This window comes from Leptodactylus fuscus, chromosome 5, assembly GCF_031893055.1.
Source record: "Leptodactylus fuscus isolate aLepFus1 chromosome 5, aLepFus1.hap2, whole genome shotgun sequence".
Taxonomy (NCBI): domain Eukaryota; kingdom Metazoa; phylum Chordata; class Amphibia; order Anura; family Leptodactylidae; genus Leptodactylus; species Leptodactylus fuscus.
Window position 1 is genome coordinate 157,496,734 of NC_134269.1, and position 26,082 is coordinate 157,522,815.

At 40.4% G+C, this 26,082-nt stretch overlaps 1 protein-coding gene across 1 annotated transcript in view; it reads right to left on the reverse strand.

The window, feature by feature from the left end:
- CFAP54 (cilia and flagella associated protein 54) overlaps nucleotides 1-26,082 on the reverse strand; it is a 263,167-nt gene that overhangs the window by 180,823 nt on the left and 56,262 nt on the right. Inside the window, 8 exon segments of the mRNA XM_075274556.1 lie at nucleotides 137-211; nucleotides 2,766-2,919; nucleotides 5,641-5,760; nucleotides 9,319-9,383; nucleotides 14,162-14,312; nucleotides 19,256-19,390; nucleotides 23,047-23,129; nucleotides 23,995-24,151. Coding sequence (XP_075130657.1) covers nucleotides 137-211; nucleotides 2,766-2,919; nucleotides 5,641-5,760; nucleotides 9,319-9,383; nucleotides 14,162-14,312; nucleotides 19,256-19,390; nucleotides 23,047-23,129; nucleotides 23,995-24,151 — 940 coding nt within the window.

Consider the following 26,082-nt stretch of genomic DNA (forward strand, 5'->3'; position numbering starts at 1 on the left):
GGCCCCAGCCTAAAAAGCATTCTGTTTTTTTTTTTTGTTTTTTTACAATCCACTAATTTTGTCTTAAAAACTGCATCTATAAACCTGAATGTGGAAACACAGCGATACAAATTTAATTAGAGTAATATCATCTTACCATTGTGGAAAAGAAAAGATTCATCTCTTCCTTGACTTCGCCTTTGACTTTTAGATGATCTAAGGTGTTCACTGTCTGTGAATACAGTAGTAATGCATTAAAGGAGTATTCCCTCAAAGATCCTACATACTTCCAGTTTAGGTAAATGCAAGAGTTTTCTTGAATACATTGCTTTAGCAATGCTGCTTTGTTTGCCTGTAATATTAAATTATTCCTCCCATTGTTTAAACATCATTGTCAAGGCACCCGGCTTGTTATCTATTCTTAGGGTAGATGATATGACTCACTCACTGCTCTCTGAAAGGGAGGAGGTCTGCGATCCCTGTATTACTTGCAGAGCCAATTGAAGTTTGCTGATAAAGGTTCAGACAGTGTCGTTATCTCTATCTAAACACTAAGATGTTACTGCAAGTCTGTTGTTTTCCTAGAAGTGTATCATTTTTTTCTCTCATAACAAATAATATCTCTTGTAAAGCCAATGTCTATATGTACTGCAGCACTTCATAGTGTCCTGTCCATCAAACAGTCAAAGTTCGCCCACCAGGTTGCTGAAGAATACAGGCAGTGAGAAGAAGAGACAACAGGCAAACAGGTGGGAGAGAGAAGGGAAAACTCCTTTAAATAAGATACAGTCTTCAAAAACGTATGTACAATGAATGTAAGGAACACGTGATATGAAGAAGAATTTTATGTTAGATTATCATCCCCCATTTGAGCTATAGACATAACGTATATATATATATAAAAAAAAAAAAAAAAAAAAAAAAAAAGCTGAATAAGACCAGCTTTACACATTTGGTCTATGAAATACAAACCAGGTATTGACAGCTTTTTCTAGACTAAACACTGAGCTGGACTCTAAGGCCAGGTTCAGATGGGGTATTTTGGACCGGAATTTGACGCGGAGGCCGCCTCAGGTCCCGGTTCAAAATATGGGTAGTCGCGACTGGATTCTGGTGCCGAATGCCATCCAGTCGCGGCACTCCGATCCGGATTAGGCCCAAATGAATGGGCCTAGTCGAGAGTGTCTTCAGGCGGATTCTCAAGGCGAATCTGCCTGAAGAACAAGCATGTTGCTTCTTTTTTTCATGTTCCAGCTCCCAGAACTTACCAGATCCTATTGATTTAAATGGGAGCCGTTTTATTGGTCAGGATTTTGAGGCAGATTCGGCCTCAAAATGCTGACCAAAATACCCTGTGTAAACTCAGCCTAAGCATTATGGTCATCTAGTAGTACTATGGTGCCATAGTAAATACATGATTACAGGAGGGCCTTCTAACATCTGGCAGGGTTAAAACGCTAGATTTTGGTGACAGACTCCCTTTAAGTTCATGTAGTTATCAGCACAGTCTTTTGAATGTAAATATGTAGATAAAACTGGAGATGCTATTCTCCATTTACTATTATAACCCACTATGTAACCTACCCTGTGGGTACCCATAATGACTATCCACTGATATCATTGATTTCAGGAGCCAAATACTAAATGTTACCAAGATTAAAACATTTTAAGCAATATTCTTCTAGGTACCGTATACTCGCGTATAAGCCGTATAAGCCAGTTATTGTGCTGAAAAATCCCCCCTCGGCTAGTACTTGAGTCAAGCAAAAAAAAATAAAATATATATTTTTATATATTAAATATATAAATATATATATTAAATATATATATTAAAATATATATATATATATATATATATATATATATATATATATATATATATATATATATATATATATTTTATTTATTTATTTATTTATTTTTGGGGGGGTCTATGACCAGCCGCAATAGTAATGTATAGAATCTCCCATAGAATAGTGTAAAAAAAGAAGCTTTAAAAAAATATAATAAAAAAATAAAGTAAATAAAAGTTCTAAATCCCTCCTTTCCCTAGAATACATATAAAAGTAGAAAATGACTGTGAAACACATACACATGAGGTATCCCTGTGTCTGAAAGTGCCCGGTCTACTGAATATAGGGTATCTGCAGTGCTCCTGTTCTGTTTGGAAGGGGTTAATAGGAGCACTGCAGATACCCTATATTCAGCCAGGCTGAATTCCAAGTGGGGGAAAAAAAACTCAGTCCTCAAGCTCAGGGAAGGGGCAGACAGACAACCAAAACACCCCCTCCCCTTCCCCAGCACCCAGCAACTACTGCACCCAAAAACTCCGACCATTTTAATTTTGAAATTTTACAGTAGCTGCTGCATTTCCCCCTCTTGGGTTATACTCGAGTCAATAAGTTTTCCCAGTTTTTTGTGGCAAAATTAGGGGCCTCGGCTTATATCTGGGTCGGCTTATACTCTAGTATATACGGTAATTAAGTGACTTGGTTCCCAATTCAGAGTGCCAGTGAGTGACCCAGTAACCCAACACAAAATGCAAGACAAACCAATGTAACAATGGCTCTTGTTTGACTGTTCAGAAGAAAAGTAAATCATAGCATCTCTGCAAATTTAGATATACAAAACAAGGTAAATTAAATCAATATGAGCTGTATGTAAGTAAAATTATAGGAACTTATATCATCTATTGCTGGAAATGTATCTGAATTTGGATTATTTTGGAACATTGCGAGATAGGAGTTCTATATTTTGGACAGATATAGCACTAGCAGATCTCCTACCTTTTACTTGGCAGAGGATTTTGATTGACACCCGATGTTGGGCTACAATTAGTTCAAGATGTAAATCCATCATTGTCGCATTATTTACAAGTGACTTGGAAGAACTGTTTTGCTCTTTCGGTGTGTTTTCTCCATGTTGTCCCTTTGCACCCAGCTAACAAAAAACACAGACATATAGAGAATGGATTAGTATGCATTTGTGTTGCTGTGTTTTAATTAGTTTATAATCCTAACAAATATTACTTCAGGACTTAACCAAGAATTTACAAAACATTAAATATTCAGTAAACAAGGAATCTGAATAATATAAGGCTTTCTGATAAACTCAGTGGAACATCTAGAAATGAGTGTAAAGTAGATCCTTCATTTATTTAGACAAATGATTGAATCTAGGCTATCAACCCTACAGATAGATAGGTTAGGATCACCTGGATGAAAGGGTGTTTTCCCCTTATGAATTAGTGTCTCTGTTGCTGAGATATCGACATTTCTGTCAATTTGCAATTGATTTTTCTGGAGCAATGTAGCCATTGCCATTTACTATTTTGGAGCAATGGCACCCCCCTTATTGAGCCAAAAAAAACTTGCTTGCATATTGAAAAAACTGAGAACCAATTCACAAGAATAAACACATTGTTTGAATCAGATGACCACATCTGTAAGGTAGTGCTGATATAGCTGAAATGTGCAGGGCAGGGTTGGTAAACAGGCAGCATGGTGGCTCAGTGGTCAGCACTGTGCCTTGCAGCAATTGAGTCCTAGGTTTGATTCTGACCAAAGCTAATATCTGCAAGGTGTTTGTATATACTCCCATGTTTGCTTGGGTTTCTTCCCACACTCCAAAGACATACTGAAGGGACAGCATCTGTAAAGCCGAATATTTTTGAAGTGTACAAGTATGAGAAATTTATAACTAAATATTCTAACTTCTGGTGAAAGATTCCCTTTAACTCTCAAAAGGATTCTGTCGGAAGAAGCTGTCTCGTAAAATCAACAAGACATCAGGGCAGAATGGACTCCAAACCAAGTCAATGGAAACTGGCAGACACCAGATGCATATAAAGAGCAGTCAGTGTACAAGTCAGTCTTATCACAAATTAGATTTCAGCAGCAAAGGGTCTTAGGTTAAGGCCCGATGGGCCGTAAACGCAGTGATAAAGCACTGCGGAAAGAACCGCTGTCTGATCACATTGCGGTTCTTTCCACAGCACTTTTAAGAGAAAGTTCACAGAGTTTTCCTCTGTGGACTTCCTCTTAACATTATATCTACGGGAAAGCCGCCGGCGTTTCCGTAGATATAATTGACTTGCTGCGTTTTGCAAAGCCGCAACGGCTTTGCAAATCGCAGCATGTCCGCGCTGTGATTTCTTCCGCAAAGTGGGCATGGGATTCGCATGAATCCCATCCCCTTTGCTTGCACTGTAAAACGCCATGATTTTTTCCGCAGCGTCTTCGCCGCAGGCAAATCACAGAGTTTACGTCCCGTTGGGCCCTGGCCTTAAAAAGTTCTCAGGCTTCATCCACCAAATGTCAAATGACTCTGCTGCAGGACACAATGCAAGATGTAAAGTGTTCTGAAAGAGTCCTGCTGCTCTGTTCACATTTTGGTTATAGGCTCCAACAAGAATTCCATGAAAATGATGGCAAGAATAGCTGGGCATTCTCGGTCTAATGTTGTTACTCGTCTTTATTCACTCTTTTGTTGCTCCTATTTACTGTTTTGCCTCCTCATCCTGCTTACTATTCCCCTGATCCAATCTGGGAGAGATTTCTTAGGCTCTGCATTCCACATAAACCAGCCCAAAATGACTTTAGATTAGAGAATCCATTTCTGTGAGCAGCAGATAGACACCACAAGGGATCCCTCCTAGAAAACCCCATTATAAGTCAACGGAGTTAGTTGGTCATTATTGTGATGTGTTGTATGAAGAATCTGTTACAATGCAGATGTGAACAGAACCTAAAATATTTAAAAGAGGACCTTTCACCACATCCACAAACTCTGAGGGTGAGTTTACATCTGCGCCCGGTGTCCAGTTTAGCCATTCGGCGTTTTTTTTGTCTTCTACTCAGAGAAACTGGACAAGAGACGGAAACCCGGCTGTCAGTTTTCAAACCCATTCGCTTGACCATTTTTTTTCAACCAGACACAAAGTCCTGCATGTCCAACTTTGTGTTCGGCTAAAAAAAAAAAAACGGTTTCGCTGTGAACAGGCAGAAGATGCACACAGACGGTCAGTTTGCAAACCCATTCAAGTGAATGGGTTTGAAAACTGACCGCTGGGTTTCCGTCTCCTGTCCAGTTTTTTGGGGCAGAAAACAGAAACCCGCTGGATTGGCTAAAGCGGAGACCGGACAAAGATGTAAACCCACCGACTCGGAATCCTTTAATAGTTGCTGCTCCATCACTTCTGCTGCAGTTGGAAATTTTTTTTTCTACTTTCACCATTCTCCACCAGTATTTTTGTAAATTTCAGCACAACTCTCTGCTGTCAGGTGGGCGGATCCTGTCTGTCTGTCCCAGCCAAGGACCACCCACTTGACAGCAGATAGTATGATTGCGATGAAAGTAAAAGAAGTCATTACTCAGGAATGGTGAACACAGGACAAAAAGTTTCAACTGCAATGGAATCAGAGAAGCTACAGCTATTGAATGATGTAAATAGTTGGAGTTAGTAGAAATAGTGAAAAATCCTCTTTAAGTATATTATATAAGCATACATAAGCCATATGCTCTAGCCTATAGGAAGGGGGTAGCTGAAATGTAGCCCATTGTGACTAATCAAAAAGAAACTCATTAACATACAACAGTCCTGTTTTTAAAAAAATATACATGGAATTTTATTTTTAATATACTACACTTCTTTGGTCTTACCATCTTGATATAGTGGTCCACAATTAACATATCAGGATGTCCAGATCGGGATACTGCTAATCCATTGATTCCCTTGTCTAGGGTTTCATATGCAAAAAACAGCTGTGTCAGCAGAGTTTTCTACAATAAAAAAAAATTAGCCACAAAAGTATGAAAGATTATCTTTACCAGGATCTGAAAGTAATAAGGTCTATTTTTAATAAGAAAACATTTTTCGAATAAATTCACACCCAAGAATTGACAAATTGATTTTACTATAACGGAATTGCAAAATTAATTTCTGTGTGACCCATGTAATAAATTAAATTACCTAGGCTCCTAGCTCTCCACTCTCAATTCAATAAGATTAATGGAGCTATTTGTCCAAACTGCATAAAGCACTCCAATGAAATAAAATAAAGAAAAATATTTGTGTAGAAAGGTTCACTGTATTGTAACTTCTGGTATGGGAGAAAATCAGTAGTTTTAAAAATCTAAGTAACAGACATTACTGGTGTAAAGAAGATGCAACAATCCTATAGTAATAAAGACAAGGTAGAAAAAAAAACATGATCCCTAATCTGCTCTTCACCCAGAAGTAAAGGGGCTCATTCATTAGAAGACACAGTGAGTGTGCTTTCTTATATGTACAGTATTAGATTTAAAGGAGTATAGTCCTAGATATGAAACTAATATAGATTTTCCATTTTTCCAAAGGAGTTTTCCACAAATAGCCTATCTACAGAATGAAAGATAAACGTATGATACATGTATGCTCAAAACAGTCCATTTTAAGGCACCCCCACTGATCGATCACAAGAACAGTGGTTCCTGAGACTACTCTGAGTTCAGTGGTAGGGACCATCACTCCATCACTGTCTACGGCGCTAAGCTATCTGTGTCAGTCCAACACTGAATGAATCAGTGGTTAAGCTCCATTCACACAGGGGATCCTGTTCTTTTCATAGCTGGGGGGTCCAAACCAAGACTCCAAGCAATCATACACTGATCAGCTATCCTGTGGATAAGTGATTAAATTATTTAACCCCAGAAACATTTTAGTGTTTTTGCACACGTGTTAACATTGCACACGTGCTTCATTAAAATGGGATCACTACTGGATGTTCAGACATTTTGATATATGTATAGTCTAGATGAATGTGGCGGTTATGGCAATGCTTGGTCTGGCAAGGGCTTTCTTTATTTGTCTTTTTTAATTATTATTTATTATTTTATATGTAAGCGTTTTTCAGATTATATGTCCCCCAGGAAGTCATTAAAGCCTGCTGGGAACATTCACACTTTATCGTATTTTGCAACATGTTGTAAAACTAAGCCATCAAATTGCAGCTAAAAAAAAATATGCAGAAAAAAAGCAGCAAAACACTTGCGGTTTTACTGCTTTTCTGCATTGTTATACATTTCTAAAGTGTATGGGAAAAATGGGTGCAATTAAAATACTCTGCTACTATACTTCCACTATATAGTACATAGTGCTAATTCAGTGCTGTGTGATGTATAAAGAAAAAGACAGAAGTGGTAATAAACCAATTCTAACTTCTCCGCAGACTGCGTTTCGCTACGTGGAATCTTAGCCTAAGGATGAGTTAGTTCACACAGTTTTTTGCAGGAGGATTTTGAAACAGAAGCAGATTTTTTTCCTCTAGTTGATTTTTTCAGCTAGAGAAAAAAAAAGCAACATGACCTATCTCCAAAAACCACCTTGAAAAACTCATTGAAATCAATGGGAGGCAGAAAAAGCGTGAAGCTTTATTTGACACTGTATTTGCAAAAATCTCATCAAAAACTGTTTTTTTTTTTTTTTTTGTTTTTCTTTTTCTTTTTAAAGTGAAGTTTCCATATCCATAGAGTGTGCTGGAGGAAAACAAACGAGTGAAAAAGCAGCAAAACCTAACTCCTGCAGAAGATTTTTTTTGCTTGCAAAAAACTTTGTGAACATACCCTAAGATTTACCATGTACATAAGTCCTTAATCAACAATAGTCTTCTTGTTTTCTGGTTTGACACTGGAGAAATATTATGACTTACAAAACCTCACAGCCACTGTAGATGGTATATAAGAACAATGTTACAGTAGATGCTTTGTCCATCATTCCAGCAAGAAAACTGATAATCCAAGCTGTATGCACATTCAGCCATATTGATAAATGAGAAGCACATATTGTGATGGACTTGCTGCCAATTTGCATCCTCAGAGCTGTAAAAGCATTTGTTTCTCCTGTTTGACAGTGGGAGATTTCATTGTTGTTGCCTCAAACATGAATTACCAATTTACCAGGTTCATGTCAGGTCTTTGGCATACAGTGCGGTGTATACGATTTTTGCTGCATAGTTCAATAAAACATACACAGCTACAACAGGATGCAAATGGATGCCTATACAACTGGGTCATGCTGCCAATTACTTCTACTGAAGAAAAAATACTTCAATGACAGTAGCATAGCCATCCACAATTGCATCCTGTAGCAGATTTTCTGCAATAAAAGCATATTCTTTCAAAGGGATTGTCCATTTTTTAGACAGGGCTCCGCGTGAACACATTCCGTCGCGGCATTCCGCTCCAGATTAGGCCCAAATGAATGGGCCTAGTCCAGAAGGTTGTGTCGTGAGGTGGACGCCGCAGCTGAATCAGCTGCGGAATCCGCCTGAAGAAAGGGCAGCTCACTTCTTTTTTCCGTGAGTAGGAACAAACTAGGAAGAAGACAGCTCCATTCTGTTTGTAGTGGCAGAGCCACTTACTGCAGCTCAGCTTTCACTTGAATGGAATCTAATCTATAGTAACCTAGCCTGCCAATTACACAGATAATAATGATGATAATACAGATACACTTTGTATAGTGCTAACATATTCCGCAGCACTTTACAATTAATACAGAGAACAGATTGTCTGCTTTGGCTCCATTCTCTGTATAAGTTCCGGTGGCTTCTGTGAATAACTGAATGGTGCAGGTCTGATACCCTAATAATGACCTATGCTAAATATAGGTCATCAACATCTCTAACCCGGATCTCTTTTAGACTAAGGTCCCACATATCGAGCTGCATCAAAAATTGACACAGGAAAAAAACATGGAAACACATCCGCAGTGTTATTCACAAAAAGTCCACAAAGTTTTCTCTGCGGGCTTTCTGCCCCTATTATCCCTATATGGAAAACGCCAGCGTTTCCATGGGTATAACTGACATTCTGTGATTTTCAAAAACACGATTTTTTTCTGCAATGTTGAGATTTGCCACAATCCCATCCATATTGCAGATAATGTAAAATGCAGCATTTTCTCAACATGGGGCCCTGGTCTCCATGGATATTTCACCACCTCCACCAGCTCCAACACTGCATTCTATAACTGGACTCGGTACTGATTCTGATGCAGTTAGAATTTTTTCTCTAACCCCCACAATTCCTGACCAAACGTTTCCAATATACTACAGTCAGGTGGGTAATCCCTGTTATCTAATACCTAATTAGCATATTGGGTGAAACTAACATCGCAATTGCTCAGGAACAACACGGCTAGGGAAAATATTCTAACTGCACCAAAACAAGTGGTGTGGCACCTATTGAAGGATGCAAAGAGTTGGAGTTGGTGGGGTTGGTGAAAGGTCCTCTGGAAAGCACATTAAGATTACACAGTATTTCATTAGGTTATGTGTTCCACAGACAAACGTATCTGCTCACCTTCATACTTGTTTGCTTATTGCTCCCACAGTGCACATTTCCATTTCCATTTTCCAATGATCTATCTGAATAAGAGAAAAGGTATGTGTTACTTCTCCTTATAAGCGCCATTCAACTGAGGGAACAATTTAAGCAGAATGCAAGACGGAATTATGGCTAAAGGAAGCTTTACAAACTCATTAAAACTATTAGAAGGAACAGTAGAAAATAATCCCTCATGATAAAATGATAATAGTACAAGACATTCTTTTATTCATATATTCCGCATTGCATAGGTAAAAAAAACCCCTGTTATACTATGATGCTGTATACAAACAAGTCTGATAAATCTCTTTAATTTCCAATATTCATAAACATTTCAGTGTGTCTTAACATGCGGAATACCATCTTCATACACAAAGCAAAAAAAAATAAATGAAAACAGCCAAGCACTATAATACTACCAATTTGTTGAGAGTTATCAACCAAGAAACAATTACAAAACTGTTTTCTGAACTTTCACTGTAGAGGAAATGCAATATAAGGGTATGTTCGCACTTCTGTTATTGGGGTTCATTACGGTCATAAGATGAGAGCAATGAACATTAAAGGGATTCTACCACTAAAACAGGTTTTTTTTGTGCTTAAGACGTCGGAATAGCCTTTAGAAAGGCTATTCGTCTCTTACCTTTAGACATGGTCTCCAGCCCGCCGTTCCGTAGAAATACTGTTTTTTTTACCTGTATGCAAATGAGTTCTGGCCTGCAGCCATTTTTGGGAGGCCGCTCTTGCAGTTCAATACAGGAGCGTACTGCGCAGGCGTCAGAGGTTGGACCGAGACGGAAGACAGAAGAGGCGGTTGCAGGTGAAGATGGAGGCATCGCTGGAGAGAGCTCTCTGGCAGCAGTGGGGACGCCCCCATGACTGTTTGAGCGCTGAGGGCCGCCCGCACTGCTGCGAGAGAACTTATTTGCATACCAGTAAAAAACGGTATTTCTACGGAACAGTTTTAGTGGTAGAATCCCTTTAATGGTAGTAGAATAAGGGACATAGAAGGATCCCCCCCCCATTACAGTTCCCATTGACTCTAATGTGAACAACATGACCTACACTGTCTTCCAGCATGTTTGTCTACTTGTTGCAGGACTTTTTCTTCTGCCAGAAAAGTAAAAAACATGACGGAAAAAAGATTCCATTGCGTTTTTTTACACTGGGGTGAATAGACCGGCACCAGATTCTAAAATCCCCCCCTTCCCCCATTGACACATGGATGCTCAATTTAGCCAACCATGCATATGTTATCAATGTGGACACTGCCTGACTTATTTTCCTAAGAACAAAAGGACCAAGTGCTAAAATTAAACATCTCGGCTCTCCGATATTATCTGGCACACTCCCCTACACATAACATAGTCATCAGGTCCGGCAGACTTTTCTCTAATGTGTATGTGGGCCATTAAAAGCCCACATACACATTACATTTTTAATGATTCCATTGCGTTAGTGAAAAGATATCCTCTTTAATACTTTGTTGTAACTGAAGTGTTTAGTGGAAACATTTAGACAAGACAATTCATTTGTGTAATGTTTTGCTTTTTCATAAATTGACTTCTATCATTGTGACTTGGCCACCAGGTCACGATAAAAAAAATATTGACTGAACACACGAAAAAAAATACGGCTCTTGATATTTCTCTGCATTATGAGATACGAATGCAACTCTAAACAGTTTTGCCAAGGGTTAAATAATACATACATGTCCTTTGATCAGAAGGTTAATATGCAGATTATAGAATTTGTAGTACTATGACTTTTTCCATGGGTCACTTTTACATTACAGTCGGTAGCTACATTGCTAAATGGTTTATTTTACAAGGTCTCCAGAATGGGATTCTCCAGACTCGAAGTTCACAGTGTCTCTGCGGGTTAATTGCCCTGTTGTCTGCAGAATATCCTTACGGCAGAAAACTAATTTCCGCCATGGTCAAAAGGGTCCTAGTTCAGATTCACTTCAGCAGTGTGTTTAGCAGAGCTCACAAATACATTCCTCTTGACTGCTAGAAATGTGCTGTATCTGATAATTAAATCCATCCTTCCTTTCACTTACTACAGTACATTCATTTTACCCCATTTCTCAACCTACATTTCTAGGAAACTAAACGTACATGTACCTAACAACAAGACTGCACAGTCTGGCCCATCAGGTAAGTAACATGGATGTACGAACACAAAGTATATGTGGCCAATACTGCTTTGGTTAGTTACACTTTTCATCTTTTCTGAGATTTCAAGTGATCCCTCAAATTACAATGGCCTTCGGGTGCAATATTTTCAACAAACAATGCTCTTTTCTGGATCACTGTAACTGGAAAACTGGAGTCAACATACAATGCTTGGCTGGAGATTCCAACAAACCAGTATGGATTGGTCACTTCACTGGTAAATCCCTGGCAGCAGTGAGGTATATTCAGTATCTGGCTGACTAGTAGCGTTCTGTACTTCTCTCTACCTGTGCCAGGAGACCTCCTCCAGGTGAGAGCAGCTCCGTGTTATTTTTTGGGTGCACTATATATACTTTTTAGGATCCTGAAAAATCTCCTTCCTTACAGCAGCTCTTCCTGACTTATGTGGGGGGTTTTTTGTTTATGTTTTTTTAAAATCTCCACTTTGTTTTTATTAAAGGCTATGGAAGTATGTGCTTAGTTAAAAATGACTTTTCCCAATGATAGAGCCCCTTTAATTCATAATAACTATTATCCTTAGTCATCATCCTTTTATGTCATTGTTTTAACAGATTTGTCCTTGTCTACCATTATTTGCACTTTCTTGTAAAAAGTGGGTATGGCTTGCATGGCGCTGAGAAATTAGTGAAATTCATCAATTTTGTCTAATACAAAACTTGCATTTCTAGGCACAAAATTCTAGCACACTTAAAACCTTTTAAATATATAGAAAATTAATGTATAAACTAGGCAAAGAAATAAAATACTACAATGGAAATGCGGGTGCAAATGCATAGAGTAAATGAGAAATGTACAGAAGTGCCCGGTTTGACATTTTGCATGTTTTAGAAACTTTCAGTAGAGAAAAGCTAAAGGTTGGCACATGCTCTTTCTCAACTTCACATTAATGTTGAAGGTAATATGTAGCAAGTTCACTCTGGCATCTAAGTCAGCTTGTTCTTTATCAAGATTTCAATATTTTAGAGCTGAGAAAGTCATTATTCTCAGCAGAAAAGGAGAATTCAGAGTGACACTGTCATTTCTCTTAAAAACAGAAACAAGAAAAGTTCCAGAAGCCTCTTCTTAGGAACTTCTTGAATTGTTTTTGTGTGTTTCAAAGACTCCAAATCAATCAATACTTCCCCCTGTATTCCGGTAAATATGGACATGGCACAAAAGCGTTATATGAATGCAAAACACTCTTCTGGCTGAAGAATACTGAAATGTCTGCAAGGAGCTGTATGTTCGCTGACACTACTCTGATCCTTTCCATTAGCTCCAGCTATTATATATGTGCATCTGTGCATGGACAATACACTCAGGTAAAAACTTTCACAACTTGTGTCCTCTAAATGTGCTGTATATTTCAAAGTATTCAAGCAGACAACCTGCACAAGATGATCTTTATATTTTTTGTAAGGATCCCTGTATGTAAAATCAGAGAAAACTATAGTACAAAGTAGTATACAGCATTAAGGATCTGCAAACCTTGTATTTTGCTAATGAACTTTTACGAGCTGCTTTTTTGAGAAGCCAAAGTGATATAAAGCCACAACAAACTATTGAAGAAATTAAAGCATTTGTCCAGGATCAACCAAAAAGGGGCTAAAAAGTATTACCGTACTTAAAGGGATCCTATCATTGGATACCCTTTTTCTCTGACTAACATGTAGGAATAGCCTACGCGTTAGTTAGAAAAATAAGGTATCCAATGATAGGATCCCTTTAACATTGCTGCAGTGGTCATGCCATACATGGCATTGCTGAAATAGGAGTGGGAGTATCAAGCAGGTAAGTACTACTTCTTTATTATGTTATGGCTTTTTTCCCACTATTACCACTGTGAAGCCTGGACAATGACTACCAGGCCCCATAAAAAATTTAGGCTGATATACATAGTATAGAATTTGATGTTCCTGTTCTTTGGTACATATTTTAAAACTACATTCATCTGGTTCTGTTGACTAAAGTTACCACAATAAAACTGTGCCCCCCTTCCAAATACGAACGTATTGGAAGGTGGGGGGGGGGGGCAATAACAATGAAACACAATATACCCACAGACATCCTTTCTAAAATAAAAATGATTAGGATAGTTAATGGAACTACAAATGTACAGCTGCGGTAGTATCTGTTCTTCTGACATCTCTCCATAAAAACATACTTCCCCATAATACTCAATTCTGAAGCTTCTTTTTAGAGCTTGACATTAAGCTCATTTTCATCATGAAAAATTAGACATAAATTGAGAAGTAGATGTTACCCATTTGGGGAGTTGTCCCTACACACTTGATAATATGACATGGCAAGTCCAAATATGAAAGGAATTGCACTATGTAGTTGTCCTCATTCAATGAAGCCATGAAAGTCGGGCGGTTTCTAGGGCTGCTCTGTGTATACCAATCTATACAAAATAAGCTATAAATGTGTGGTCAGGAATGTTGACAATTGTAAGATGTCGGCCATTAAACCAGCGAACATTATACTATTGGTACAAGAAAGCAGACTTAATAAGTATCCTTATATAAAGTAAGAGTAACATAAGTACTTTGTTAGGAAAAAGTTTATTTTTTTTGAAATTTGAAATCATTTTTAGCCAAAATTTCATCTTTCAGTCACAGCTAATGGAGCTGTTGTTTTACCTGACTTTTTTCCAAATTTCATAATGGTATCAGCCATACTTTCAGCAATCCCCGATAATCTCAAAGCAGCTTCTCCTAATATAAGAGCATCTGTATATATGTTACATGAGTGTTGCATCACTTCATAGATGAGACAGAGAATATAGATCCACTGGAAGAAAAAGAAACACGATATATAAAAAAAAAATCTTTGGATTATATGTTTGAGGCTACATTATCAATACATGAAGATTCTGTCATCTATAAATTAGAACAATAAGCACATGTGTCTGCAGGTACAACTGGCTGAGGCAAAATGTCATTACAGTCATAAAAGCAGAATGTATTGTGCCTATCCATCAACAATAAAAAATAAGTAACTTTGCAAAAGGTCTGAATTAAAAATTTACTATCATTTTGTTTCTAGAGCGGCATACGGTTATTACAGTAACTGGATGATAAATTTAGTCCGCCTTTGGATTGTCTAGTTTCTTTATACCTCATTATTTGGCCCACATTGTGCCAGATATTTGTGTTATAAATTGGTGCTAATCTGGTGCACAACATTGCATCTGCAAGCCCTGTGCTGTTCCTGTTAAGCCTCAACCCCTTGTTGGATAAGGTGAAAAAAAACAGCTTTAGCCCAGGGCCGCCTACATGACAATACACAGCCTAAAACTACAGCAAAAAAAAAAAAAAAAACAAAAAAACAAAGAGAACGGAACATCGCCACACAGAGTAATAAGAAAAGGCTCTCTGAAATTGTTATTTTCTTGAGAATAGATTTATATACTAAAAAAGAGATGTTAGAAAAGCCTGATGGTCCTTATTAAAGGGTTTGCCAATGTACATAACCATGTATACATTTCTAGACAATTAAAAAGCTAAAATTTTGCAGATATAAGCAATTACATATTTTGCAAAGTTTTAAAGACTTTCTCTAAACATCTTAGTTGACACAGTTTGTTGTCTTGATACATCACCAATAGAGATGAGCGAACAGTGTTCTATCGAACACATGTTCGATCGGATATCAGGGTGTTCGCCATGTTCGAATCGAATCGAACACCACGTGGTAAAGTGCGCCAAAATTCGATTCCCCTCCCACCTTCCCTGGCGCCTTTTTTGCACCAATAACAGCGCAGGGGAGGTGGGACAGGAACTACGACACTGGGGGCATTGAAAAAAATTGGAAAAAGTCATTGGCTGCCGAAATCAGGTGACCTCCATTTTAGACGAATAGTGGATTTCAAATCCGGGTCATATGAGAATGTGAACTTTGTGACTATGAGACAGGGATAGCTGTACAGGCAGGGATAGCTAGGGATAACCTTTATTTAGGGGGGAATGTTATTAAAAATAACTTTTTGGGGCTCTATCGGGTGTGTAATTGTGATTTTTGTGAGATAAACTTTTTCCCATAGGGATGCATTGGCCAGCGCTGATTGGCCGAATTCCGTACTCTGGCCAATCAGTGCTGGCCAATGCATTCTATTAGCTTGATGAAGCAGAGTGTGCACAAGGGTTCAAGCGCACCCTCGGCTCTGATGTAGCAGAGCCGAGGCTGCACAAGGGTTCAAGCGCACCCTCGGCTCTGATGTAGGAGAGCCGAGGGTGCACTTGAACCCTTGTGCACCCTCAGCTCTGCTACATCAGAGCCGAGGGTGCGCTTGAACCCTTGTGCACACTCTGCTTCATCAAGCTAATAGAATGCATTGGCCAGCGCTGATTGGCCAATGTATTCTATTAGCCTGATGAAGTAGAGCTGAATGTGTGTGCTAAGCACACACATTCAGCTCTACTTCATCGGGCTAATAGAATGCATTGGCCAGCGCTGATTGGCCAGAGTACGGAACTCGACCAATCAGCGCTGGCTCTGCTGGAGGAGGCGGAGTCTAAGATCGCTCCACACCAGTCTCCATTCAGGTCCGACCTTAGACTCCGCCTCCTCCGGCAGAGCCAGCGCTGATTGGCCGAAGGCTGGCCAATGCATTCCTATGCGAATGCAGAGACTTAGCAGTGCTGAGTCAGTTTTGCTCAACTACACATCTGATGCACACTCGGCACTGCTACATCAGATGTAGCAATCTGATGTAGCAGAGCCGAGGGTGCACTAGAACCCCTGTGCAAACTCAGTTCACGCTAATAGAATGCATTGGCCAGCGCTGATTGGCCAATGCATTCTATTAGCCCGATGAAGTAGAGCTGAATGTGTGTGCTAAGCACACACATTCAGCACTGCTTCATCACGCCAATACAATGCATTAGCCAGTGCTGATTGGCCAGAGTACGGAATTCGGCCAATCAGCGCTGGCTCTGCCGGAGGAGGCGGAGTCTAAGGTCGGACCTGAATGGAGACTGGTGTGGAGCGATCTTAGACTCCGCCTCCTCCAGCAGAGCCAGCGCTGATTGGCCGAATTCCGTACTCTGGCCAATCAGCACTGGCTAATGCATTGTATTGGCTTGATGAAGCAGTGCTGAATGTGTGTGCTTAGCACACACATTCAGCTCTACTTCATCGGGCTAATAGAATGCATTGGCCAATCAGCGCTGGCCAATGCATTCTATTAGCGTGAACTGAGTTTGCACAGGGGTTCTAGTGCACCCTCGGCTCTGCTACATCAGATTGCTACATCTGATGTAGCAGTGCCGAGTGTGCATCAGATGTGTAGTTGAGCAAAACTGACTCAGCACTGCTAAGTCTGCATTCGCATAGGAATGCATTGGCCAGCCTTCGGCCAATCAGCGCTGGCTCTGCCGGAGGAGGCGGAGTCTAAGGTCGGACCTGAATGGAGACTGGTGTGGAGCGACCTTAGACTCCGCCTCCTCCAGCAGAGCCAGCGCTGATTGGCCGAATTCCGTACTCTGGCCAATCAGCACTGGCTAATGCATTGTATTGGCTTGATGAAGCAGTGCTGAATGTGTGTGCTTAGCACACACATTCAGCTCTACTTCATCGGGCTAATAGAATGCATTGGCCAGCGCTGATTGGCCGAATTCCGTACTCTGGCCAATCAGCACTGGCTAATGCATTGTATTGGCTTGATGAAGCAGTGCTGAATGTGTGTGCTTAGCACACACATTCAGCTCTACTTCATCGGGCTAATAGAATGCATTGGCCAATCAGCGCTGGCCAATGCATTCTATTAGCGTGAACTGAGTTTGCACAGAGGTTCTAGTGCACCCTCGGCTCTGCTACATCAGATTGCTACATCTGATGTAGCAGTGCCGAGTGTGCATCAGATGTGTAGTTGAGCAAAACTGACTCAGCACTGCTAAGTCTGCATTCGCATAGGAATGCATTGGCCAGCCTTCGGCCAATCAGCGCTGGCTCTGCCGGAGGAGGCGGAGTCTAAGGTCGGACCTGAATGGAGACTGGTGTGGAGCTATCTTAGACTCCGCCTCCTCCAGCAGAGCCAGCGCTGATTGGTCGAGTTCCGTACTCTGGCCAATCAGCACTGGCCAATGCATTTCTATGGGGAAAAGTTAGCTTGCGAAAATCGCAAACTGACAGGGATTTCCATGAAATAAAGTGACTTTTATGCCCCCAGACATGCTTCCCCTGCTGTCCCAGTGTCATTCCAGGGTGTTGGTATCATTTCCTGGGGTGTCATAGTGGACTTGGTGACCCTCCAGACACGAATTTGGGTTTCCCCCTTAACGAGTTTATGTTCCCCATAGACTATAATGGGGTTCGAAACCCATTCGAACACTCGAACAGTGAGCGGCTGTTCGAATCGAATTTCGAACCTCGAACATTTTAGTGTTCGCTCATCTCTAATCACCAATAGATATGATCAGTGGCGTAACTAGGAATGGCGGGGCCCCGTGGCGAACTTTTGATAAAAACATTTTAAAAAATACTTGCTACTTACCTATCCCCGACTCCGCTGCACTCTCCGCCGCTGACGGTTATCTTCAATGACCTCCGGGACACAAGTAGGCCCGAAGCCTGCCAGGAGAGGTAAGTAACACAGTTTTTTTATGTTCTGTTACCTCTCCTGGGCCTCCGATCATTATACTCGAGGGTCCGAAAAAAAACCCAAGTATAATAGTTTTTGTGGGCCCGCCGCGTCACTTACCGATCCCGGCCCCTGTCAGGATCGGTAAGTAGGGCCCGTTACCGGCTAGAGTTACTCCAATGGCATATTAATTTTATTTTTTTTTTAAACGCACCGGTAGTGGCTGTCACCGGGCCCCCTAATGTCCCGGGCCCTGTGGCAGCCGCTACCGCTGCTACCCCGGTAGTTACATCCCTGGATATGATCATCAATGCAGAAACTTTCTATGCATTTTCTAGAACCATGCTAGTTGGGGCGCCCTTTTGTCCTTATTAGTTGCCAATGCATATAACCATGAGTGCAGGAATTTTCTATGCTCTGGCACTTGTCAGAAAACTAACCTTATTGTGGACAGGACAGGTTATTATCTTGTACATGTATTTTCCTTCCCTGATAGCCTGTCCACAATAAGGAAATCATGGCTGGGTACCAGACCAAATTTCTGCATTGATGGTCGTATTCTTTGGTAACTTATCAATCACCACTATTAGGGAGCATTCACACGGTGTAACGTCCCGCGAGATTTGGCACGTGTACGCCGCGTGACCCTTTGCGTGCCGTACACGCTCCCATTGAGTTCAATGGGAGAAGGGAGCGTATGCGCCGTGCTAGTTTGCGGCCGTGCATTTATTCACGGCCGCAAACTAGCGCGGCGCATACGCTGCCCGCTCCCATTGAACTCAATGGGAGCGTGTACGGCACGCAAAGGGTCACGCGGCGTACACGTGCCAAATCTCGCGGGACGTTACACCGTGTGAATGCTCCCTTAGAGAAAACCTTTAAAACTCTGCACATTTTTGTGTTATTTATATTTGCTAAAATGTTTAACTTTTAATTGTCTACACATTTAATTATGGTTATATTCATAGAAAAACCCTCAAATCAGCCAGTTTCAGTGGGGTCTATTTGACATAAAAACTAAGGGCTGATGATTTTTTTCTCTGTTTTAGAGAAGCATTTTAGTTATTAAATTTAGCTGGCAGACCTCCTAAAGACCAAGATATGAGTGAATTATAGGTGGAAATAAAATTATACTGCAGTTAATTAAACTTACCTTGCTATTCATTTCACACTTTTGGACAAACTTGGATCCATCTAATCCCGTTTGCATTCGTTGCACTCCAACTTTGCATTTTTGCCAAAGAAATAATATAACATCGATGACAATATCTCTGTCAGGCTGAACATCCTAGAAAATCAAAAGAGTAAATCTTAGTGAAAAAGAAGGAAGGTGAAAGCAATAACGGAGAAAGGTTTAGTTTCCAGATTTCATTTCTGAATAAAAGACTACCCCTGGGTCACCTTAGACTAGATCAACAAAGTCGCCATTCAGAATTCAGCCCAGATGGGGCACCTATTCATCATGACTGAGATATTGATTCATGGGGTTGCAGTTGATTCAACATAATATAGAGTAATACAAGGCTATATGGTTGAATGGCCAAGCAATATTTATGAAAGTAAAGACAAAAAGATACACAAATGTCAAAAAGCAAAAAATGCATTATACCTAGATGGAGCAATAAGAGAAAAAGAAGGAGTAAGGGAAAACATAAGGAGAAAAGTCATAGGGACACATGTACCCTATTGACCATAGGGAAAGAAAGTAGTAAAAATACCACTGCATGACATTGTGGTGTTGTCCCTGATGTTTCCAAAACTCTTGAATGTCGGATTGTCTTGCCGTGAAGTGACAAATGCTCCAGTATCAGTCTTTGGTCTATATCTTGAAATATTAGTGCTTACAATATGAAACTTTGCTTCTAACCTCTGTGGATGCTATAACAGCTGTAATGGACTTACGGTTACAATTTATACTAAAACAAATAAATAAAACTCTGGTATTACAGTAAAAGGTAACAATGTGCACCTATATAGTCACTGCAGTGGGGGGGTTTTAACAAAAATACATAATTTACTCATGTGTCCATTAAAGGAGACCCCACCAATCACAAAAAGTTCTTCGACCAGACAACACTATTTAGTCCTATATTCGGTGCACAGTCACACAGTCCACACATATGGCTTTTGTATAGTTTGACTTTTCTGTTCCCTTTGATATATTTGATGTCTCCATTTTATTTTTCCATAAACAATAAATGCAGCCCGTCCGAGCTTTTTGTCCCTTCACAATAGCAGTGGAATGGCAATCCCCATTTACTGTACACAAAGCGGCCCCTGTGATTGATTTCTATGCAGACCCAGACAAAACTTGTCAAGTTTCACAGATTTCTTGTCAGTCTTCCTGGCTGTTTGCAGTGACACATACCTTAATGGATTATCTATCACTCACAGCTTTCAATAATTTCTCATTTAAATTGCAGATTTTTTTTTTGAAAGAAAAAAATGAGAGCCTACTTTTATTGTCAATGTCCTCATGAACATATCTGTGTGGCTGGAGATAGGATTATTGTTATATGGGAGTTGGAGGCTTATGGGCTCATCTCTATAGACTTGTATCAGTGTTTAATGCATTAGAAAGTTCACACTACGGTATGAAGGTAAAGCTATACATTAAGTTAATTTTTTTTTCTGCTCGTAGTATACCTTGAAAGGCTATGGACATAATTGATATGAAAAATTTTGACGTATATCAGAGGTTACCTTGAGCATTGTGTATTTAGCTGTAATCTTTACTTGTACGTTCATTTTTACACCACAGAATATGCAATTTGTAACCTGTTCCTAGTTTTAGACATATCTCATGTGGCTCTGTTCCTCCAAGTTATACTGTACAATTGGAGCAACACGGTGGCTCAGTGGTTAGCACTTCAGCCTTGCAGCGCTGGAGTAGTGAGTTTGAATCCCACCAAGAACAACATCTGCAAGGAGTTTGTATGTTCTCCCCGTGATTGCGTGGATTTCCTCCCGTTGTCCAAAGACATACTGATAGGAAAAAAAAATGTACATTGTGATCCCTATATGGGGCTCACAATCTACATTTTAAAAAAAACCCGTTATACTGTACAGCTGAAATGTGTGTGTACAGGATGCTGCTGCCTTTACTAGTTCCCTGGTATCAGCACAGATTCATTGTTGTACTGCCTCCCGAATTCAGGCCTAGTGGGATCTCCCCCCATCCCGACACTGGTGTTCTCTGTGTGTACGATCTGCATATTTTGTCTCTATGCTGATGCTGCACATGTGTGTGATCTCTCCCATTTCCCCCTACATATTGTAGTGTGGGTTCTCCATCCTATCTACACATGATATGGCCCACGTGATTGCTCCTGAGACTCTATATTCTCCCTTTTCTCACTCTGCTGTGTACACCCCCCTTTTCCAAACTCTAAGGCCACTTTGATGTGTAAGTAAATTGGTCAGTATTTTTCATCAGTGTATATAAGTGAGTTCAGTACACTTAAGGTATGTTCACTCAAAGGAATTTGGTGTTGATTTTGAGGCATATTCTACCTCATAATGAGGGCCAAATTTAGCCCTGGATCTGCCTCCCTGTGTATTCATGGCTTTACCTTTCCACTGCAGGGAGTCAGAGTTTGGGAGAATGGAGAGGAACTGAGGTGGCCTCAATTCCTTTTCGTTTTACGCCATCTGAATGGGCCCTTAGAATGGGCAAACCATTGCATTTTAGTTTTTCATATGCAGGTCCTCCTGATTTTGGCCTAAACAGATTAATGTAAAATGCCAACAAACATACACACAGAATGTGGCCCAACTCTGAGAGACGAGCAGAAAGAGCTGACAATTGAAGAATGCTTTGGGAAGCAGCAGTCTCAGAAGCAACAAGTTCTATATCCGCCTTAGTCAAGTCATTTAGCCTTGAGAAATATTTGCTCATAGTTTAGAAACTTAAAGCAAGGTCATCATTGTAATGGCATCCAAGTACGGATCTTAAAGCATACAAAGCTCATGTTGAGCAAGTAGCATCTTAGTTGGTAAAAGGCTTTTAATTCCAGCATATACGTAGAGGACCGATACATGCTAGAAGTATATTACCTAAAATCATGTTAGGAACAAACTGCGTAATTCTAGACAACTATGTTGATAATCTTTATGACTGCACTTTAGATGGATATACCTGTTCACAGGCTATTGCTCGTGACTCCTCCATACACATGCATGCTCACTTTGGGAGAGCATGCATGAGATTTCAAAGGGAAGAGGAAAATAAATCACTGCCACACATTTCCGTCTGTGGCTTATCTTCTGGGGGAACAAAGCATGGGAGATTACAAAATTCAATAAGCCTGATACTTCCGCCCATCATAATCTATTGGGGGAGGCACTCGCATAAAGCATAGTACAGTCAGATGGTCCCACCAAACCCAGCAGGTGTGGATGACTTTCCTATTATGTACCAGAAGTTCAATTTCAACTCCTATCTATTACTACAAAATCAGTTTAAAGAAAAAACCCAAAAAACTAAGGTAACATAAAACCAATACTATTTGTTATACACATTAGACTTGGCGGAACCTGTTGCTTTTAGAGCAAACCATGTAATGTGTATGAAATGACTGCGTATGGAGAATGTAGAAAGGCATAGGCAATGCTTTCTTTTTAAGAGAGATAAGTTGCTACCAGCGGTGTCTGGCAATGGCTTATTCTTCAATGAGAACAGATGCGCACTTGCAAAATACAATGAGTTAGTTAGCAATAGCTGTCGGCCTACAGCTATTAAAAGTGTATGGTCAGCTTTACCCTGCAGAGCAACTATTTTATTTCCAGTGACTGCGAGTTCATTTAGACAACTCCCCATACTGCAGATTCCTGGACCTGTCAGAGTGTGACATGGGATATTTTAGTTAACTGCAGTGATTTTTTTTTAGGTTTTGAGAGAAGATAGTTATTGCTCACAAGTAGTAAAAGTGTCAGATACTATACCTGAGAAGCGTTACACACACATGAGTACAGTGTCTCTGCCAGAATGATGTGATCATCTGGAGATCTGTTATCTGCAGGTTCACCTGTACATAAAAGTGATCAATCCATCAACAATATAACACAGATTATGGCATATTTTCTGGAACATACAATACAGATTTCCTGCCTATAAACTTTCAATGTCGACTTCACAAATGCCAAGTCCAATTATTTTTTACTTTTACATCTTCAGTGTTTTTATGGATCACCTAAAGACCCTTTCCTTTGAAATGACAATTGTTTGCAGCTAGTGCTATAAAGATATTTATGGAAAGATGTATTAGAAGTATGTAGTGCGAGGTGCTTTGTATGCAGACACCTTTCTTCTTCATTAAATAATCACAAACAAAATCAGTAATGTACACAAGGAGAGTCTGCCTGTTCTGAACAGTGTTTAATGTTTTAGGATGCATAATCACTAGGAAATCTTATGCATATTTTAACTTGTCGGGTTGTCCCCTCAGAAGGGAAAACGTTAATCAGTTTGACTGGAGACGCACGCCATGCTTTAATGAGCCATCTTCACCTTCCTATTCTTGACTTTATTTTACCCATGAAGAACTTACTTTATGCGTATAGTGGTGACAGAGTCTTAGAATAGACTAAGACACTCTAGAAAATATTCAAAAGGGTTAAAAGTGTAAGTATTTTGAGTCAAACAGAAGCAAACAGTGAATATATTAGATAAGTTGAAATTGTCTGCTTTAAGAACTTTGCTTGTTTTCCTTTATAAGGGCGCCATCTGGTGGAAACATACAGCATTGTTAATGGTTTAAGGTTATCAATACTTTTTATGAAAATATGATATTTTTAGCTGGAAGTTTTTGTTATTTTTCCAATGTAATACAAGAATGGTATGAGTCTAAGGGCTGGCCTACAAATGGAACTTACTGATGCCACTTCACTTACCTTGTAGTCCAATAATTCCTAGATAGTCTGGTACATTATTTTGCGTCAGACTAACTTGTACGTTGTGCTTATGTTTTCTCCCCGACAACAAAGGTTCAGCTGCAATAAGTATGCTAAGATCCATTACTTCTTTCTTCCACTTTGCAGTTTCCTTGGCCTAGAGTTAAGAGATGTATATTGTTATGTGATGCAATTGTGAATTTCTAGGCATCACTTAGGCTCTTTTCACACTAGCTCATGTAATATCTATCCAAAGTTCCCATGTCTGGAAACTTCAGAAATGCAAATTTAATGGATGCCACTCAGTGACACCTTGTGTGCTATTCCATGCTTTAAGAAAATGAACCCCTGATGTCAAAATCCCACTCTCTTGTCATCATTATAATGGGTCCACTTAATGTACATATTGGGACCTCCTGCTGCATACAATAGACTGCAGATTCGGTGTGAAAACACCCAAATCATGCTCAAGTTACTATCTTGCACTATTTATTTCCTTATTTATATTGCGGCACCATATTCCGCAGCGCTCATCAGACAGGGGCAGTGATTGAAAATTAGCTTGAAGTGTGGGAGAAACCTCCACAAACATGGGGAGAACAAACAAACTCCTTGAAGATGTTGTCTTTGGTCGTATTCGAACCTTGGACACAATGCCACAATGCTGCCCCTAGCCGAACCAGGAACTGAAGTTTCTGTGGGTGATAAGGTTCTGTATAAAACTGAAAGAATGTCACATGGGTACAAGAAATGACTACATTCAAGAAGTAAAATACTTAGTACATTTCCAAACAAGGGGTCTTTTTTAGAGATGAGCGAACACTAAAATGTTCGAGGTTCGAAATTCGATTCGAACAGCCGCTCAATGTTCGTGTGTTCGAACGGGTTTCGAACCCCATTATAGTCTATGGGGAACAGATACTCGTTAAGGGGGAAACCCAAATCCGTGTCTGGAGGGTCACCAAGTCCACTATGACACCCCAGGAAATGATGCCAACACCTCTGGAATGACACTGGGACAGCAGGGGAAGCATGTCTGGGGGCATCTAACACACCAAAGACCCTCTATTACCCCAACATCACAGCCTAACAACTACACACTTTACACACTCAATACCACCTCTCTGACAGTAGGAAAACACCTTGAAACATGTGTATTTGGCACTTGCAGTGAGGAGAGCTTGTCACCAGCAGTGAATTTGGCCCTTGTAGTAAGTTGAGGTTGGCACCAACATTTGTTTTGAAAATCAGGGTGGATTGAGCCTCTAACCAGCAGAGTTTGGGCAAATTCATGGTGGAGGGAGCCTCTAAAAACCCCAGTTTGGACCAATTCATGGTGGAGGGAGCCTCTAACCAGCCCAGTTTGGGCAAATTCATGGTGGAGGGAGCCTCTAAAAACCCCAGTTTGGACCAATTCATGGTGGAGGGAGCCTCTAACCAGCCCAGTTTGGGCAAATTCATGGTGGAGGGAGCCTCTAACCAGCCCAGTTTGGACCAATTAATGGTGGAGGGAGCCTCTAACCAGCCCAGTTTGGACCAATTAATGGTGGAGGGAGCCTCTAACCACCCCAGTTTGGACCAATTCATGGTGGAGGGAGCCTCTAAACAGCCCAGTTTGGGCAAATTCATGGTGGAGGGAGCCTCTAAAAAACCCAGTTTGGACCAATTCATGGTGGAGGGAGCCTCTAACCAGCCCAGTTTGGACCAATTAATGGTGGAGGGAGCCTCTAAACAGCCAAGTTTGGACCAATTCATGGTGGAGGGAGCCTCTAAAAACCCCAGTTTGGACCAATTCATGGTGGAGGGAGCCTCTAACCAGCCCAGTTTGGGCAAATTCATGGTGGAGGGAGCCTCTAAACAGCCCAGTTTGGGCAAATTCATGGTGGAGGGAGCCTCTAACCAGCCCAGTTTGGACCAATTAATGGTGGAGGGAGCCTCTAACCAGCCCAGTTTGGACCAATTAATGGTGGAGGGAGCCTCTAACCAGCCCAGTTTGGACCAATTAATGGTGGAGGGAGCCTCTAACCACCCCAGTTTGGACCAATTCATGGTGGAGGGAGCCTCTAACCAGCCCAGTTTGGACCAATT